Source organism: Macaca nemestrina, chromosome 7 (genome assembly GCF_043159975.1).
Source record: "Macaca nemestrina isolate mMacNem1 chromosome 7, mMacNem.hap1, whole genome shotgun sequence".
NCBI lineage: Eukaryota > Metazoa > Chordata > Mammalia > Primates > Cercopithecidae > Macaca > Macaca nemestrina.
In genome coordinates this window covers 49,886,737-49,906,874 of record NC_092131.1, presented here as the reverse complement: position 1 = coordinate 49,906,874, position 20,138 = coordinate 49,886,737, and the positions used below count along the sequence as shown (strand labels likewise).

The 20,138-nt window shown below is 43.1% G+C and overlaps 1 protein-coding gene and 1 pseudogene across 2 annotated transcripts in view; one reads left to right on the top strand and one right to left on the bottom strand.

Annotated features, from left to right (window-relative positions):
- ARMH4 (armadillo like helical domain containing 4) overlaps positions 1-15,146 on the bottom strand; it is a 158,984-nt gene extending 143,838 nt beyond the window's left edge. For both annotated transcript variants that reach the window (XM_071100109.1, XM_071100110.1), the window contains exons 1-3: positions 15,013-15,146; positions 4,565-4,726; positions 968-2,389 (exon numbers count right to left, since the gene is read on the bottom strand). In XM_071100109.1, coding sequence (XP_070956210.1) covers positions 968-2,354 — 1,387 coding nt within the window. In that variant the 5' untranslated portion in view covers positions 2,355-2,389; positions 4,565-4,726; positions 15,013-15,146. The remainder of the gene's footprint in view (positions 1-967; positions 2,390-4,564; positions 4,727-15,012) is intronic.
- Positions 4,225-4,644, top strand: LOC105496890 (ubiquitin-ribosomal protein eL40 fusion protein-like; annotated as a pseudogene).
- Positions 15,147-20,138: the final 4,992 nt, after the last annotated feature.

The following is a 20,138-nucleotide window of genomic DNA, read 5'->3' as shown; positions in this document are numbered from 1 at the left end:
ATGTGTATGTAAGTATCCAAGATTGTTTATTACAGTTTAAAAATATAGCTAATTCTTTCATATTTTCTTGTATATGTATACATTTTCATAGTAAAATGTTTGAAAAATATTAGTCTAAAATAAAAATAATAGTATCAGGGTTTCTCAGCCTCAGAGCTATTAACATGTTGGCTGGGATAATTCTTTGTTATGAGGGGCTGTCCTACGTAGTCTAAGATATTTAGCAATATCTTAGCACCCCTCAGTTCTAACAATGAAAAATGTCTCCAAACATTGCTAAATGTCCCCTGGGGGAAGGGTAAAGCAAAACAAAACTATCTCCCATTAAAGAACACTGGTCTATAGGCAGGATTTATATTTGGGTGTAATTTTTTTTTCTTTTTCTTTTTTGAGAGGAAGTTTCGCTCTTGTCGCCCAGGCTGGAGTGCAGTGGCACACTCTTGGCTCACTGCAACCTCTGTCTCCCAGGTTCAAGCAATTCTCCTGCCTCAGCCTCCCGAGTAGCTGGGATTACAGGCACCTGCCATCACGCCCAGCTAATTTTTGTATTTTAGTAGAGATGGGGTTTCACCATGTTGGCGAGGCTGGTCTCGAACGCCTGACCTCAAGTGAGCTAGCTGCCTGCCTTGGCCTCCCAAAGTGCTGGGGTGACAGGAATTGGGTGTAATTTTTATATAAAATAGATGATGTATTTGTATGCTTCTGCTTTTCTTCATTTTTCAAATTTCATTTTTTTATTCCTTTTCAGAGAAGGGGTCTCACTATATCACCCAGCCTGGTCTCAAACTCCTGGGCTCAATCAATTCTCCCACCTCGGCCTCCCAAAATGCTGGGATTATAGGCATGAGCCACTGCACCTGGCCTGCTTTTCATTAAAACTTCAATCTATTTCTAAATTGCCATTAAAAAAAAAAATTGAAAGTTTCTAAATTAAACCAAAGCTTGTTTTTCTTTTTCTTTCTTTTACCTTTCATTGTATTTCCCAACAGTTGGTCTGCCTCAGACTCATATTCTGAGACAGAAACAGTGGTCTCTAAGAAAAACAGGGCATTGTTTTCCTTGGTAGATTCCGTGAAGTCTCCCGTACTTTGGAGCAAGTTCACAATGGAAACTTTCATGTCTTCCATTAGACTTGTGGGGGTAAAGGAAATTTGATCGGTGAAAGCAGGTGATCTCTCATTCCCATGCACTATTAGCAGGGCTGTGCCCGTGTGTGTTTCTCCTTCAGGCAGCTCCAGAGCCACCTCTGCAGCCTCTGTCCAAGGCTGGCCCCCTTCCATACCCTCATGGTTTACTTGTGCTGTCTGAGACATCTCCGTTCTCACCTGAGTCTCTTCATTGTCTCCAAGCTTGGGGGTCCTTATCCGGCTTACACTCTCTAATTTGGTGTCATCCCACTCATCACTTGAGGCAGAGACAGCTGGAACAGCTGTGCTGACACTCACTGTGACTTCTGGGGCTCCCAGCAGACTGTCAGTTTCTCGCTCAACACTCAGGGTGTACTCGGAAGTTGCGAGTGGTTGCTTGGTAGCAGCAGCCTGGGTGTTATCAGCTGTCATCTGCGAAGGCTTCTCCTTATCAGGTGTGAGGCTTCCAGGCTCAGTGCCTGCTGTGGACTCAGCACTAGGAAAATAAGTTGTCCTGTGGTCTGTGTCTGCTTCAAATTTCTCAGTCCTCAGATTGGTGGTTAGCATTTCCTTAGTATTCACATAGGATGAAGGTGAATGTCCCAAACCAGCCCCTTCCTGACTTTCAGTTGCAAGTGATTGGTTATCCATATACTTCAGAAAACCTTTTGTGGTTTCTGTGATCTCTTCTACAATGGGCTGAAAGTTAGTGCTTGTAAGGAGTTCCTCCTTTCCATCAATAGTCAGAGAAGCAGTCGCAGTGATAGCAATGGTTAACATGGCCTTGGAAAGTCCACTTTCAGGAGATATTCTCTCTGGTTGGCTGGAACCAAATACTTCTTCAACTGCTGGGACAGCTGACTCAGTAGCAGTGGAAACACCAGGGTGTTCAGTCTGCATGAGCCCAGTTCGTCCAGGCTGGGTTTCTTTGTTAATAGAGAATGCTTTATTTAATGATGTTGCCGATGGTCCTGCTGACACCATCATTGGATCTTCAGAGACCACCAGTTGGGGAGTCTGCTTTGAGGTAATGGAGCTATTTTCTAGGTCATCGGTGTTCATCTTATCAGACTGCCCTTTTTCCGCATGAACATGTGCTATCTCCCTCCTTTCTATTTTGGGGAAGGCCAGACATTGTGTGGCAACGTTGAAAAGTAGAAGGCTACAGAAAGCCAGACAAATGTGCAATACAATCGGTCCACTCATAGTGGAAGAGAAATGGCACATACACTGGCAGAGTTGACAAGTCCAGTAATTGAATCCTGCAGAAAAATAAAGCATATCAAACTGTCATATAAATACGTGTTGTAAATAAGTCTCTTTAAATTAAACCGTAAGTAAAATAATCTCCTTGACTTTATAACACACAGAGATGGTAGGTAGGAGAGGACTGTTCTATTTCTTTGTACCTTTGAGACATGGCTAACCCAGTTCATTTTTCCCTGCTGAATTTTGCTGATTTAACTTGAGGTTCCCTAGAAAAAGGTACACATAGTTCAAGTATTAAGTTCATTGTTTCTTAAATACCTACTTGAAATAAATTACCCTTGAAGTCACATTTGCAATATTCTCTCCAAATTCCTCTATTAACCATGTAGTCAAATGATATAGAAATAACAACATGTCAAAGAAATAAAAAGTAAGTCTTACACATTCATTCAAATAACTTTTTAAGTGTTGCCACATTCTGAATGTTTGTGGCCCCCAGAATTCATGTGTTGAAACCTAATCAGCAACATGGTGGTATTAGGAAGTGAGGCCTTTGAGAAGTGATGACTTCATGAGGGCAGAACCCTCATGAATGGAATTTGTGCCCTTATAAAAGAGACCCCAGGGCCAGGCACGGTGGCTCACACCTGTAATCCCAGCACTTCGGGAGGCCAATGTGAGTGCATCACCTGAGGTCAGGAGTTAGAGACCAGCCTGGCCAACATGGTGAAATCCCGTCTCTACTAAAAATACAAAAATTAGCTGGGAGTGGTAGCAGGCATCTGTAATCTCAGCTACTCAGGAGGCTGTGGCGCGAGAATCGTTTGAACCTGGAAGGGGGAGATTACAGTGAGCTGAGATCATGCCATTGCACTATAGACTATGCAACAAGAGCAAAACCCTGTCTCAAAAAAAAAAAAAAAAAAAAAAAAAGAGAGAGACCCCAGGCCAGGCGTGGTGGCTCACGCCAGTAATCCCAGCATTTTAGGAGGCCGAGACCAGCAGATCACTTGAGGTCAGGAGTTTGAGACCAGCCTGGCCAACATGGTGAAACCCCATCTCTAAAAAAAATACAAAAATTAGCCAGGCATGGTGGCGCAAACCTGTAATCCCAGCTGCTCGGGAGGCTGAGGCAGGAGAATTGCCTAAACCTGGGAGGTGGAGGTTGCAATGAGCTAAGATCATGCCACTGCACTCCAGCCTGGACAGGAGACTCCATCTCAAAAATAAATAAATAAATAAATAAAAGAGGGCCAGGCGAGGTGGCTCACGCCTGTAATCCCAGCACTTTGGGAGACAGAGGCAGTCAGATCACCTGAGGTCAGGAGTTCAAGACCAGCCTGGCCAACATGGTGAAACCCCGTCTTGACTAAAAATACAAAAAAATTAGCTGGGCATGGTGGCAGGCATCTGTAATCCCAGCTACTTGGGAGGCTGAGGAAGGCGAATCACTTGAACCCAGGAGGCAGAGGTTGCAATGGACTGAGATCGTGCCATCACAGTCCAGCCTGGGCGACAAGAGGGAAACTCCATCTCGAAATAATAAAATAAAATAAAGAGACACCCCAAGAGCTCCCTGGCCCCTTCCACCATGTAGGACACAGCGAAAAGGTGCCTTCTGTGAACCAGAAAGTGGGCCCTACCCAGACACCAAATCTACTGACACCTTGACCTTGGACTTCCCAGTCTCCAGAACTGTGAGCAATAAACTTCTGTTGTTTACAAACATCCTGTTTATTATACTTTGTTATAGCAGCCCAAATGGACTAAGAAAAGTATGTTTGAAAACACTAAATATCAGCATTAAATGCTGAATACCAGTTACTTTTAAGAGTTTTTCAAAGTAAGTAAATAGTTTTCAATGAAAATGTGTCTTTTAGCTCTTTTTCTTCAGCGAGGCAGCCGAGCAGCAGAAGCAGAGATGCAGATCTTTGTGAAGACCCTCACGGGCAAGACCATCACCCTTGAGATTGAGCCCAGTGACACCATTTAGAATGTCAAAGCCAAAATTCAAGACAAGGAGGGATATCCCACCTGACCAGCAGCGTCTGATACTTGCTGGGAAACAGCTGGAGGATGGCCGCACTCTCTCAGGCTACAACATCCAGAAAGAGTCCACCCTAAACCTGGTGCTGTGCCTGCAAGGTGGCATTATTAAGCCTTTCCTCTGCCAGCTCACCCAGAAATACAACTGCGACAAGATGATCTGCTGCAAGGGCTATGCTTACCTGCACCCCCGTGCTATCAACTGCCGCAAGAAGAAATTGGCCACAGCAACAACCTGTACCCCAAGAAGAAGGTCAAATAAGGTTCTTCCTTCCTCGAAGGGCAGCAGCCTTCTGCCCAGGACCCATGGCCTTGGAGCCACAATAAAGTGTCCCTTTCGTTGACTAAAGCAGAAAAAAGAAAAAAAGAAAGAAAGAAAATATGTATTTTTAAATGCTTAAATCATTTGTTATTCTCTGCAACAACTATACAAATTACAGGCAAAACATGTTTCAAAATTGAAGGATTAGAAAAGGTTTAAGAGTTTAAGCAAGGTTAATAGTTTCAGAAAAAAAATATATTTTAAAATTAGCAATCTTTACTGAATATCCATTATTATAAGATAAAAAAATGTATTGTAGTATTTAAAATAAACTACTCACATTCTCATTACAACTAAAACTATATTAAAATTGTTAATTTCCCCCCAAATTTAAGGGTTTCAGTTTTTTTTTTAATCTATTTTGCTGAGTAGGACCTTTTCTCTTCCCATCATCAGAAATTTCTCAGAGATGTTGCAAGTTTTCTAGAAAATTAAACCTTGAAACTAAAATTCTAAAATAAAAACCTCAACTTTATAAAGTTTACATTTTTTTCTCTTTCATGTCTAATCATTCAATGATCTAAGTTAAGCAAATGATGTGCACGTGTGAAATTTATAAATTTATTATCATAGGGCCTTCTTCCCTTAAGGAGTTTTCAAAGCTTCCACGTGTTATCTCATTTAGTCTTGTAGGTCCTTTCAAGAAGGAAGAAAGGTAAAGTCCTCAGGACATGATCTACACAGCTGAAGACAAAAAGAAGGCTGAATTTTCTTTCCTTCCTCTTTTTTTTGTTTCTTTTTTTGTTTGTTTGTTTGAGACGGACTTTCACTCTGTCACCCAGGCTGGAATGCAGTGCGAGTCAGCTCACTGCAACCTCCAGCTCCTGAGTTCTTGTGCCTCAGCCTCCCGAGTAGCTGGGACTACAGGCATGCACCACCATGGCCAGCTAATTTTTGTATTTTTATTAGAGATGGGGTTTCACCATGTTGGCCAGACTAGTCTTAAACTCCTGACCTCAAGCGATCCAACTGCCTCAGCCTCCCACAGTGCTGAAATTACAGGTGTGAGCTCCCCTCCCCTTCCCTTCCTTCTCTTTTTTTCTTTCCCCAGGCTGGACTTGAACTCCTGGGCTCTAGCAATCCTCCTGCATCAAGCTCCTAAGTAAGTAGGACCACAGGCACGCACCACCACACAGCACAAGAAGACTGACTTTTTCTACGTGAGAAAAAAAGGAATCCATGGATTTAGAGCCAAGGCTTCCTGCCAACTACCACCACCATATGAGTGTACCATCTTGGAAATTGGTCCAGCAGCCCCAGTCAGCCCTTCGGATGACTGCACCCCTGGCTGACATCTTGACTACACCTTCTTGAAAGACTTTGTGCCAGAACCACGCAGCTAAGTTACTTCCAAATTTGTGATGCATAGAACTGGTACAAAATAACAAATAATTATTGTTATTTCAAGCCACTAAGCTATGGGGTAATTTGTTACACAGAAATCTTGAGTCCACGATGCTTCAGGGAAATACAGGAATGGAATGGCATCATGAGTATAATAGTGTCATGTGCAGAAAAGAAACAGCATATCAGGGATTACAAATTTAGCAGAAGAAAACGGAAGCCAGAGATGACTAAAAGAAACGTTAAGTCCCCAAAGAATCTGCAATGATAATGAGAGGGATGCTAAGTTTCCCCATATGCAAATGGGGGTTTGAAACAAACATATCTGAATATTAAATTACATACTGTTAGCTAGCATTGTTTTTGTTTGTTTGTATGTTTGTTTTTGAGATGGGGTCTCACTCTGTTGCCCAGGCTGGAGTGCACTGATGCCATCTCAGCTCACTGCAACCTCCGTCACCCAGGTTCAAGTGATTCTCCTGCTGCAGCCTCCCAAGTAGCTGGGATTACAGGTGCCCACTACCATACCCAGCTAATTTTTGTATTTTTAATAGAGATGGGGTTTCACCATGTTGGCCAGGCTGGTCTCGAACTTCTGACCCCAAGTGATCCACCTGCCTCAATCTCCCAATGTGCTAGGATTACAGGCATGAGCCACTGTGCCCATCTTTTTTTTTTTTTTTTTGAGACAAGAGTCTTGCTCTGTCACCCAGGTTAGAGTGCGGTGGTACGACCTCAGCTCACTGCTCCCTCCACCTTCTGGGTTCAAGTGATTCTCCTGCCTCAACTTCCTAAGTAGCTGGGATTACAGGTGCCCGCCATCACACCCAGCTAATTTTTGTATTTTTAGTAGAGACAGGGTTTCACCATTTGGCCAGGCTAGTCTCGAACTCCTGACCTCAAGCGATCCATCCACCTCAGCCTCTCAAAGTGCTGGGATTACAGGCGTGAGCCACCACACCTGGCTGCATTGTTCTTTTCTAAAAAGAGAAAATGGCAAAGATATTTGATAAAGAGGAAACAGCATGTGCCACAGCATGTCAACATTCTGGACATTAGTTATCACTGTACTTTAGATGAGCCAGGATGTACTCTAATTCATAGCCAGGTAACAGATCACTGAATTTGGCTTGATGCCTCTATTTGCCTTCCTTAAAACAAAAACGTAGTGAAGGGGCCAGGTGCGGTGGCTCATACCTGTAGTTCCAATGCTTTGGGAGGCCAAGGCAGGAGGATCATCTGAGTCTAGGAGTTTGAGACCAACCTGAGCAACAGGGCAAAATCTCATCTCTACAAAATTAGCCAGGCACATGCCAGTAGATCCAGCTACTCGGAGGTTGAAGTGGGAGAATCACTTGAGCCTGAAAAGTCAAGACTGCAGTGAGCCATGATCACACCACTGCACTCCATTCTGGGCGACAGAGAAAAGCCCGTCTCAAAAACAGACAACAACAACAACAACAACAACAAAAACATATGAGGCCTGGCGCAGTGGCTCACACCTGTAATCCCAGCACTTTGGGAGGCCAAGGCGGGCGGATCATGAGGCCAGGAGATTGAGAACATTCTGGCTCACATGGTGAAACCCTGTCTCCACTAAAAATACAAAAAAATTAGCCGGGAGTGGTGGTGGGCGCCTATAGTCCCAGCTCTTCAGGAGGCTGAGGCAGGAGAACGGCATGAACCTGGGTGGTGGAGCTTGCAGTGAGCCAAGATCGCGCCACTGCACTCCAGCCTGGGTGACAGAGGGAAACTCCATCTCAAAAAAAAAAAAAAAAAAAAAAAAAAAAAAAAATATATATATATATATATATATATATATATATATGATAGCTGTGAAACAAGAGTATTGACAGTCAATGAAATTACACCTTTGGGTTTCTGTTCAGACAAATTCACCTACTAAATTCTATCTACGTGCTTGAAGAGTCAATAAAAGCTATAGAACGCTATGGTTCATTTCTGATCCATTCAGGTAGCTGCTCCTTCCTAAACAAACACCTTTTCTATTCAGTGAAATCTTACTGAACGTGTGGCCTAAAACCTTGGCCCACATGACCCCATACTTCTGAATAAAAATCTGAAAACCCCAGGCCATCATGAATGGTAATAAGAGTTTAGAGGGCCTTGGGCTGGCATCAGAAAAATGATTCCTGAATCGTAACTTTATTGATGTTAAAACTTGCTTATATGATACTGAGCAAGTGGCCCCAGTTTCTCCTTTGACAAAATGAGGAATTAAAATAATCATTGAAATCCCTTCTTCATCCATGATTTTATTCTTACACCTCACCTATATGACATAAAATAAAAATACAAATATTTCTATATTCCTGTAATGTTGCCATCAAGTAGGAAAGGCGCTCAAATGATGGAGCAGATGCTTTATGTGTTATGTGTATGTTATGGAGTCGTGTGGACTGAGAGAAAAATTTTACAAACAAATCAGACCAAGGGAAGAAGGGATAGATAATAAAGACTTAATACAGCCCCACTGCCTTTCCAAAACATAATTTTCCTTCAAAGTTTTATTTTCACCTGTATCTCGGGTTTTAGGATTTTTGTGTGGAGGGAATTCTGCTATTGCTCCAAAAGACTTTCCTTCTGTGATTGTCAGCCACCTGCTTTCTAAATTCAGTGACAACAGAAAGAGTGGGGGTGAACCACAAGCCTTTGCTTTTTCCCCCTTTTCAGAGGTATTTATGCAAGCTTTCTCTATGTCTGTGTATTGAGGCCATATGTTCCCTCTCCCCACTATTGAAAGCAACGCTTGTACGTTAAAAGGAAAAAAGACAACCTGTAAGAAGAATAACAGGGAACACGCCTGCAACTCAGATAAACCGATAGATGACCTTCAAATTCCCGGATTTCCTCCATCTTTCAAAGCCCAGTATAGGTTCATGTAGTCACTCCCATTAGTCTGATGTCCCACAATGGGAGTTACATGACGCTCAAAATAAATAAGAGAAGACTGTTGTCAATTCGACAATATTTCTAAACCTAAATAACCATCTGCAACCATATTTTAAGCCTTTTCCTTCTTCCTCAATACTGTATCCCCTTCCTGGCAACGTGCCTGACACAGAAGAAATGCTCAGTAAATATTGGCTGAACAAACAGATGAATGTCTATAGCCCACTTTGCTGGAAGAAGTGGAAGGAGGAGAGATTCCATTGCATATTAGAATTCTGTGTCTTAATTATCTTCAATTAGCTCAATCATAAGAATATTTAACAAACAAACAAAAAGAACATTCCTCTTACTTTTCCCTCCCACTGTGTATTTGGATGCTGCTTTCTTTTCCCTGTCTCTCTCGATGCAAATTAATTCAGATAAATAAGCTCTAACCAAATTACCAACTGATGTTGGGTATCAGCTTTGAATAGCTTGAAAAGCATCTCCTTCAGAGCAGGTCAGTAGCACTTTGTCGATCATTTGCTATCAAGGTATCTATCCTAATAGCTTGGCATTCTTCTGAACAATTTACGCATTTCTGCCACCAGTGAGCAAGATAAGCTGTTCTGTCAGGCATTATCTTTGACAATCTTAACATAGCTACAGTCCAGAATCTGTTTCTCTGTCAAGTCTAGGCATATTCAAGTTTCAAAGACAAATGAAAGGCAACATAAAAAAATACCAGCCTTGGCCATCTGGTTAATCAGATTTTGTAAGCACTGGGTCAATATTTTTTCCAACTAAAATGAATACTGCTATTTCAGTACGTTACCAAAATGAAAACACAAAAGGGAAACCAATATGTTAAATCATTCTCACCAGTGATGAAGCTACTATTTCCAGCGTAAACTGAGTTTCACATATAATATTAAGGCACAATGAGCATTGCCCCAAGAGTACTCAAGACAAAGGAGGACTGTAGAGTTTGCCAATAAACTGGTGACAGTTTGCTTTATATTTTCCTTTTCTTATGATACACACAAAAACTACAGAGAGCTACTGTGGGGTAGGTGAAGAAAGCTACCTCATCTTGGCTTTTCATTGTCAAGTGTAAGTTACTTTGATGACACTTCAAACATAACCATCTTCATCTGAACTTTGGTGGCCACCTTGAACTCTTCTCTCCTTTACATTCTAGATTCACAACTGCTGTGGATCCTCCTCTCATAACCTCTTTTGGAATTGTAACTTCTGATCACCTCATTGGATTGTTAGTATTTTAAATGCCTCTTAATCGATGACCTTGTCTAGGCTCTCTCCTCTCCAATCTATTTTATATAATCCAGATTTTATTTTTTTTGAGACAAAGTCTCACTCTGTCACCAGGCTGGAGTGCAGTGGCAAGATGTCAGCTCACAGCAACCTCCGCTTCCCAGGTTCAAGCGATTCTCCTGCCTCAGCCTCCCAAGTAGCTGGGATCACAAGTGCGCGCCACCACTCCCAGCTAATTTTTGTATTTTTAGTAGAGATGGGGTTTCACCATGTTGGCCGGGATGGTCTCAATCCCTTGACCTCATGATTCGCCTGCCTCAGTTTCCCAAATTGCTGGGATTATAGGTGTGAGCCACCACACCCAGCCAGTTTATTCTGAAGACTAAAAATTGCAATAATCAATCAAAGACAGCTACCACTTGGGAGCTGCTATGTGCCAAGCATTCTAAGTGCCCAATGGAAATTATCTTATTTAATCCTTACAACAACCTAATAAGGTAGATACTGTCGTTATTCCCACTTTTTAGATGAGGAAAACAACAGGCCAGTAGAGGATAAGTAACTTGCCTAAGGAATAGTGTCTGTTTTTGATCTTTTGGATTCTGCAAGAATTCAAGGTCCCTACCTTTGCCACACAACTCTCTGCTTTCCCAAAACACAGCATATAATGTCCCCAAATATACAATTGCCAAGTTCCATATCTAATAATGCAACCCCACACCATGGTGCCCAGTATAAACACCATCATCAGTCACATACATAGCACTTTTAAGTGCCATACTCATCTCAGGCTCTTAAGTTGGTGTTTTGTTTTGTTTTCGAGATGGAATCTTGCTCTGTTGCCCAGACTGGAGAGCAGTGGCATGATCTTGGCTCAAAAAAACCTCCACTTCCCAGGTTTAAGCAATTCTCCTGCCTCAGCCTCCCGAGTAGCTAGGATTATAGGCACCCACCACCATGCCCCACTGATTTGTGTATTCTTAGTAGAAATGGGGTTTCACCTTGTTGGCCAGGCTGGTCTCGAACTCTTGGCTTCGTGATCCACCCACCTTGGCCTCCCAAAGTGTTGGGATTACAGGCATGAGCCACTGTGCTCAGCATTCAGGCTCCCAAGTTTTGAGGATGACACTGTACGACCCATGGTTCCCTGCCCAGGTATCCAAACCCTGGCCTCCCAGGTCACATCCCATTCTGGCCCATTCTTTCCCCACCCTTCTCCTAGCTCCTGTAGCATGAATTGTCATGTAAGTCTCAGCACCTCAAATGAGATTGTGTTCTTTGCACACAAACACTAGTCTTTACCATTCCTTTTTTTGCCACATAATTAGCAATAAGGGTAGGCACAAAGAGGAGAGATTCCATAAATATTTGTTGGCATGATGTGAATATAAATAACCATTTAAGAATGTGAAAAAGAATGTTTAGAGTCTTTATTTTGTACTGTAAGATTTTTTTAATGACATTTCATGGTCTGTGTCTAATTGTATGTTTTATTCAATACCTAGCCAATTTTGGCTACTTATTTAATGTGCCACTCTAACAATAACTTATATGTTCTCATTGCTGCTATATTTTAACGTTTCAGAGTTTATTTCATATACACACACACACAACAGACCAACAGTTACAGGTAACAAGTCTTACAGCTTCAGGTCAACATGATTGAAATACCATCTCACCTTTTGAAATACAATTAGTGACTCTCTGATGAGGGGGAAAGTGTCTTAATAATCCTTGTGTCTTAATAATCTTTCCATTTTGTGTCTTTGTGTCTTAACAATCTTTCCATTTTATTCTTTTCATGACCCTTCCTCAATGACTAATTTATCATTGTCTTACTTTTTCTTTTTTTAAATCCTTAAGGTTCTTACTGCCAATACTATCTTATTGCCAATACTACTGTATTTATTTAAAGCTGAGCTTATAAAGACTTTCACCCTATTAACCCAGCTGTGGCACATGGCATTAAGGTACCACATTTCTGATTCACTGTGCTACTGACAATCATCACTGGTGTGTTATATTGGCTTCAGGATCTGGGCTGCAGCTATCCTTCACCATAAATTACATAGCTGAATAACAGACGATCCTTTCAGCAGCATGTTCCATCACAATGGAAGGAGAAGGAGTAAGTAACCACAAAGAAAAGCATGGTCCCCCAGGAGGAAAGCAGCCCCAGAGCTGGCAGTAAAGAGGGTAAGTAGGCTGGGGTCAAAATAGCTACTCTGAAAACTAAATACCAGCAAAGCAATTTACCATCCCTGAAGACCATACCTAAGTCCTACATACTGAGCCCAAAAGCTTTAGTCTCTACAAATTAGTGATGTAGACAAATGAAGATATCCGTGCTTATTACCCCTAGCATATCATCTCATCCCTGGTAAAAGGAGATGGACTTGAAGATTTAAAAATAGGTTTCTTCGAGTTCCAGTTCTACCTTAGGCGAATCACTGAAACTCAGTTTTCTTGTTGTAAAGTAGAAATAACAATGCTTGTTATATTTTTTTGAAGGGTGGAGAACACACACAAGTGATAATAGACATAAAAGCCATTTGAAAAAAAGTACAGTATCATGCAACATAAGACATACCAGCATGCTACTGACATGCATTCCCATCAAACTACAGAAATGTGAGCAATCTGAAGCATCCATAACATCAGCCACAAATGGAGCAGCATTTTTTTCACCAAGGTATTTCCATGGAGCTTCCCCTTTCAGTTTTCACGTAGACAATGTGACCTGAGAGGCTTCTGCTGTCTGCAGAATCCTATCCTGATCAATCTTGATCAACAAGCTCTTCTCCATCCATAAGACAGTTTATTTCAGTGACCCAACTGGACACTTCATTTTTGTTTTTTGTGGTACACAAATGTAGCCATTTGCTTGACTAGATCTCTAAGTAGTTGACATTTAAAGGGAAGCTGAAACTAGCTTCAGATACTTTTCTTATAATCACCAAGTAAACACAATATGGAAAAATAAGATTGACCTCACATCTTGATTAGGGAATGAGTTTTCATTTTACAAAAATTAAAACCAGGTTCCCTCTGAATAGACAGCTTCCCTATGTGAGAATTTTTATAAGTTCAATTAACAAAAATACAATTCCATACACAACTTTTCAGACAAACAGCTACAGAATAAAGGGCAAAGGACACCTTTAGTTGGAGAGTGGACGTTTTCCATAACAGATAAACCCATTTTCCTCATTTTGATTCTATACTTATATTTAGCATCAAACCATTTCTGTAATATCAAATTATAATATTGTAAAGATCTGGAAACTCCAGAATATATAGTAAGAAACCTCCCATGAAAACAAAGACAAATTCACATCTCTCTAATTGGCTCCGTTGCTGTAGCTACCTTATACTTGGTGAGCCTTGGGAATTTTAATGAATAAACTCAACCAATATCAAATCTGTCTGCTGCACAAGTGCTTGGTTCATTATTATGACAAATACAAAAAATACCACTTTATTTATAACAGCAAGTCAGAGTACCTTTAAATCTGTGTGTGTAAAAGAAGCAATGTTCTGATACTGTGAAACCTTACCCGGTTGTGTGTTTCAATAGATGCTACTGTGGGGTTCCACTGGCATGTGTGCCAAAGTCAATGACTGTACATGCTTGGCTTAAAGGAGACTCCTTGGAGCCCAACAGCATCACTTGTCACCAAGGAAATAAACCAAAAGAAAGAGCAGGCATGTGAATTCTGACCACTCAAGAATTTTTGTTCTTTGGAGAAGAGATCCTTCAGAACTCTAGGGATGGTTTTGCAAACCACTCCACACTCCCCCTCAAGCTGCAAACTAAAACTTGCAAAGAAAGAAGGCAGACACTTTAAAGCAGCCATCTCTCCTCTCTTCCACATCAGTTCTGCACTGAAATTGGATGCCAAGTGCTAGGCGGATCCTCGGGATCATCTGGGAATGTCAAGGATTTCTCATCTTTGAGAACCCAAACTCTTAAGGGTCCTGTTTTGTTCGCTCCTGCTTGCTTCCTCGCCAGCCAAGGTTCTACATGTTTGGAATCTACACAGGTCAGATTCTGTCAGTGACCACGAGGCACATGAGACATTTGGGCACCTCCGGCAGCACCTCCCAACTATTCCGGAGTCTCAAGCAGAGCCTCGCCTCCCCCAGGTCTAACCCGCAGGCCCTCTTTCTAATTAAGTGACCTTTCCAAGGAGCGTCCTCCAGCCGCGTCCTGGGGGACGGGTCAGCGGCTGAGCAAGGAGGCTCGACATCTCTGCGCTAAACACTCAACTGTTTGTTTTCTGCAAAGTGGCAGGACACATTTCGGTGGCGACGGCAGCCCCGATTCGCTCCTCGATTGCTGGGCTCTGAGTGGCATTGGGGACACTGCGATCGACGGTTTGAAAGGAGTAAACCGTTGTTTTCGGGAACTTCTCTCTCACTGCTACGGGATTGCGAGCGGAGGGAGAAAGAAAAGCCCACACAAAAGCAGCCAGCCCTGCAAGCTCCGCCAGCACAAAGGCCGGCTCGCTGGTGCGGAGCTAGGAGGCTGGGCTGGAGCAAGGAGTGCCGTGAGTCCTCCGAGGCCTGCGCGCCGCGCCCAGCGCGCCCGGAGCTGCCCCCGCGCACCCCGCACCTGGGCACCGCGCTCCGGAGGAGGCTCGGGGCGCACGCCTGGCGCACCCAGGGCTGCAACGCTCCCGGGACTGCACGCTCCCGGGACGACCCCACGTCACTGAGGCTCCGGTTCCGTCCCTGCCCCGGCGCCACATCTGCAGCCGCGGCCGCCCAAGTGGCCGGAACCGGGCCCGTCCTCACCTGTGCGCCTTCAGCCGTGCAGCGCGCGGAGGACAGACGCAGCGGCGGCGCGGGCGCTCGGCATCCCCGCGGCGGGCCTTGCGGCGGCGGCGGCGGCGGCGACTCCCTTGCTGTCTGGGACGCTAGGGGGAGGGCGCTTCGCTTTGTTGCTTATTCATAAGGCCGCGGCTACGGCCGGGGATTGGGCGATGAGTAGGTGTGCCCGCCCCGGCTCTGCTGGCACTGACAGCCGACGCCGTTGCCCCACGCCCCTCGGCGCCCACTTCCCCGCCTCCGCTCCCCCGCGGGGGTGGCTTCTGCTGGAGTCTGGGCACCTGGGACCCCACAGAGATCCAGTGCTCCGCTTCCCGTCTTTACAACCGGAGCTTCTGCGGCAGCTCCGCTTCCCTACCTACAGAGAAAAGACCAGGGCACCGTTTACACAAGAAAAACCTCAATTTTGCTGGTCTTTGGTTCAGGCAAGGAGCGCAAATCTGAGACTGCAGAGTGTTCCTTGTGGAAACTATGGACGGTTTGGCAGGGCCCTTAAGTAGGACCCTTAAAGTAACTCTACACAGAATTTCCCTTTTCCGTCTCTCGGAGAGGTTGCAAACTAGTGCTAGTCATAAGTAAGGTTGATTGAGCCCTTGCACAAAAGTAGATGCTTTGCCCATTACTTTACCTGCTTAATCTGCGCGATAGAAGAGTAGACATTGTAGTCCTCATTTTCCAGGGTAGGAGGTTAAGGCTAAGGGCTGTGTAACTTGTCCAAGGTCATCCGGCTCGCGTGGCCACCGGGAATTTGTGTCCTCCATTCTTGAACCTCTCAAGGACTGTTTTCTTTTTCTGTTATTTCTAATGGTGTGGAAAGAGGTGTTGGAATCTAAAGGCCCATTCTGGAACAACCTCCCCAACCCTAGCATTTTACATTTGCAGAGCACTCTTGACATTCGTCCGCTATTGTGCTTATGAACTCCCTTCTTCATAATAACTTAGTCCCCTTTTGTAGTTAATTATAAACACCTTGAAGTCAGAGCAAGCGCTGGTTCACCTTTGACCCCCACACCTAACACAATGCATAGGTATGTACTGGTTTCTGTTTGTTTGTTTGTTTTTGAGACAAGATTTCTCTCGCCCAGGCTGGAGTGCTGTGACGCCATCATGGCTCACTGCAGCCTCGACCTCCTCCTGGGACCTCAAGCGATTCCCCACCTCGGCCTCCTAAGTAGCTGGGACCACAGGCATGCGGCACCATGACTAGCTAATTTATTATTATTATTATTATTATTATTATTGGTAGAGATGGGGTCTCCCTATCTTGCCCTGACTGGTTTCAAACTCCTGGACTCAAGCCATCCTCCTGCCTTGGCCTGTCAAAGTGTTTGAATTACAGACGTGAGCCACGGTGCCCAGCAGGTATGCACTGTTACCCATTCTACCTCCCTTTAGAAATTATTATCTATGTATAATCATGTATTGATTAATTAGGGGAATACATTCTGAGAAATGTATCCTTAGGGGATGTTGTTGTTATGCAAGCATAATAGTATACTTACACAGACCTAGATGACATAGCCTACTATGTACCAAGGCTATATGGTACAGCCTATTACTCCTAGGCTACAAGCCTGTACAGCATGTTACTATACTCGGTACTGTAGGTAATTGTAACACAATGGTATTTCTTTTTTTTTTTTTTTTTTGAGACGGAGTCTTGCTGTGTCACCCAGGCTGGAGTGCAATGGCCAGATCTCGGCTCACTGCAAGCTCCGCCTCCCGGGTTCACGCCATTCTCCTGCCTCAGCCTCCCGAGTAGCTGGGACTACAGGCACCGGCCACCTCGCCCGGCTAGGTTTTTTTTTTGTATTTTTTATTAGAGACGGGGTTTCACCGTGTTAGCCAGGATGGTCTCGATCTCCTGACCTCGTGATCCGCCCGTCTCGGCCTCCCAAAGTGCTGGGATTACAGGCTTGAGCCACCGCGCCCGGCCACACAATGGTATTTCTATATCTAAACATTGAAACAATACGGTAAAAATACAGCATAAAAGATAAAAAATGGTGCATCTGTGTAGAGCACTTACCATAAATGGAGCTTATAGGACTGGAAGTTGCTCTGGGTGAGTCAACTCATGAGTGAGACTGTGAAGACCTCGGACATAACTGTACACTACTGTAATGTACATAATCGTACACTACTGACATAACTGTACACTACTGTAGTTAATGTAGGATATAACTGTATACTACACTACTACTGTAGTGTAAACAATGTACACTTAGGCTGTACTGTAGACAAAAACATTTTTTTCTTCAATAATAAATTAGCTTACCATTTTTACTTTATAAACTTAAACTTAATTTTTTTTAACTTTTGACTCTTTTTTTTTTTTTTTTTTTTTTTTTTTTTTTTGAGATAGGGTCTCACTCTGTCACCCAGACTGGAGTCCAGTGGTGCAGTCACAGTTCACTGCAGCCTGGACTTCCTAAGTTCAAGTAATCCTCCTGCCTCAGCCTCCCCAGTAGTTGGGACTATGGGCACATGCCACCATGGCTGGGTAACTTTTGACTGTTTTGTAATAACACAGCTTAAAACACAAACATATTGTACAGCTGTTCAAAAATATTTCATTTCTTTATTTTCTTATTCTATAAGTCTTTTTCTATTTAAAAAACAAAATTTTAAAAGGCCGGGCGTGGTGGCTCACGCCTGTAATACCAGCACTTTGGGAGACCAAGGCGGGTGGATCACCTGAGGTCAGGAGTTTGAGACCAACCTGGCCAGTATGGCAAAACCCTGTCTCTACTAAAAATATAAAAATTAGCCAGACATGGTGGTACGTGCTTGTAATCCCAGCTATTAGTGGGGCTAAGGCAGGAGGATTGCTTGAACCTGCGAGGCAGAGGTTGCAGTGAGCCAAGATCGTACCACTGCACTCCAGCCTAGGCAACAAGGCAAGACTCCATCTCAAAAAAAAAAAAAAAAAAAAAAAAATTAACTTTTTAAACTTTTTGGTTAAAAACCAAAACAGAAACACACACCTTAGTCTGAGCCCGTAAAGAGTCAGGATCATTATCACCTCCACATCTTGTCCTGCTTCAGCACCATGACTAACTCAGGTCTGGAAGTAGAAGTCTATACTTGGAACTTAGATTATCATGTGGCTACTGAGTCTCTAAGAAGAGTAGGATGTTAGAAAGGGATACTGAAAAGGAGGCAGGAAGATGTCAAAGAAACTTTGAGGACCATAACACACATAGAACAGTCATCTCCTATGATAACAAGGCCTTCTTCTGCAATACCTCCTGAAGGACCTGCCTGATGCTGTTTTACAGTTAACATCTTTATTTACAAGTAGAAGTAGTACACTCTAATGATAAAAGTATAGTACAGTAAATATATAAGCCAGAGTAACATAGACATTTGTTATTATCAAGTATACACTGTACATTATTGTATGTGCTATAATTTTATATGGCCGGCAGTGTGGTAGGTTTGTTTACACCAGCATCACCACACAAAGGAGAGTAATGCATTATGTTGCATTGCACTAGGATATTCCAATGGCTACCATGTCACTAAGTGATAGAAACTTTCCGGCTCCATGATAATCTTATGGGACCATCATTTTATATGCAGTTTGTGGTTGACTGAAACATTGTTATGGATACATGAGTACTTCCGGAATGTGATTGGATTGAGTTGAATCTATGAGGTTGGTTGGTTGGTTTGTTTTTAGACAGGGTCATGCTCTGTCACCCAAGCTGTAATTGAGTGGCCCAATCACTGCTTATTGCAGCCTCAACCTCCCCAGGCTTAAGCAATCCTCCCACCTCAGCCTCCCGAGTAGCTGGGAGTACAGGCATATACCACCACACCAAGCTATTTTTTTTTTTAATTTTTTGTAGAGACGAGGTTTTGCCATGTTGTTCAGGCTGATATTGAACTCCTGCACTCAAGTTATCTGCCTGCCTTGACCTCCCAAAATGCTGGGATTATAGGCGTGAGCAACCACACCTGGCCTGAGATCTGCTTTTTGTATCTATTCAGTGCAATACATTGCACTGTGACCAGGTCTTCTATCTGGATTCTGTACCCGCCATGTAGATGAGCCACACCCAGCCTGATCACGTCGTATTTCAGCATTTTATTTTTAAGTCACTTGTTTGAAACTCAGACCACATCTTCTTATAAAAACAATGTTATATAGTATGGCGGGGCTACCAGCTAGCCCACAATATTAAGTCTACTCAACCCAAATACAGGTAAATAATAGTACTAAAAAAAAAAAAAAAAAAAAAAAAAACTAACCTGAATTCTGGGTGTTCTGAGCAGATGGCCAGGCAGAAGAGGAGAGACAGCAAGAGGAAGGAATTCCAGTTCTTCTCACATTTACACACAAATTTGAGACATTCAAAGTTTCTTTGACATCTTCCTGCCTCCTTTTCAGTATCCCTTTCTAACATCCTACTTTTCTTAGAGACTCGTAGCCACATGATAATCTAAGTTCCAAGTATAGAATTCTACTTCCAGACCTGAGTTAGACTCAAAATTTTCCATTCTTCAAAATTACCCTTCTCTCATAGTAAAATTCCTGTCTCCCATTTCCTCAATATAAATTATTTCAGGTGTGCATTAAAAGTAAAGTGATCTTATTGGAAATCATTTATACTAGTCCTTTATCCTTCCAAAAATGGTTTGTACTGCTTTCAACAACTCTGCTTTATACAATTTATCTCAACCACTGCTATTGATACATGGCGGTGGTCATAAGATTTACTGTTCTCTTCCCTCAACACACACACACACACAAATTGTACGTTAAGGAAAGTTGTACTCTGCAAGTCAAATAACTAAATCCACATACAATGAATGTTATTAACCTTTTACAGGTAGAGCAAGAAACTGTGGGGCGGTGGGGGGGGCAGGCAGTGGGGGGAGGTTTAAAGCTTGGGAATAATAAAAACTCCAATCAGGCCGGGCGTGGTGGCTCACGCCTGTAATCTCAGCATTTTGGGAGGCTGAGGTGGGCAGATCACCTGAGGTCAGGAGTTTGAGACCAGCCTGATCAACATGGAGAAACCCTGTCTCTACTAAAAACACAAAATTAGCCAGGTATGGTGGCACATGCCTGTAATCCCAGCTAC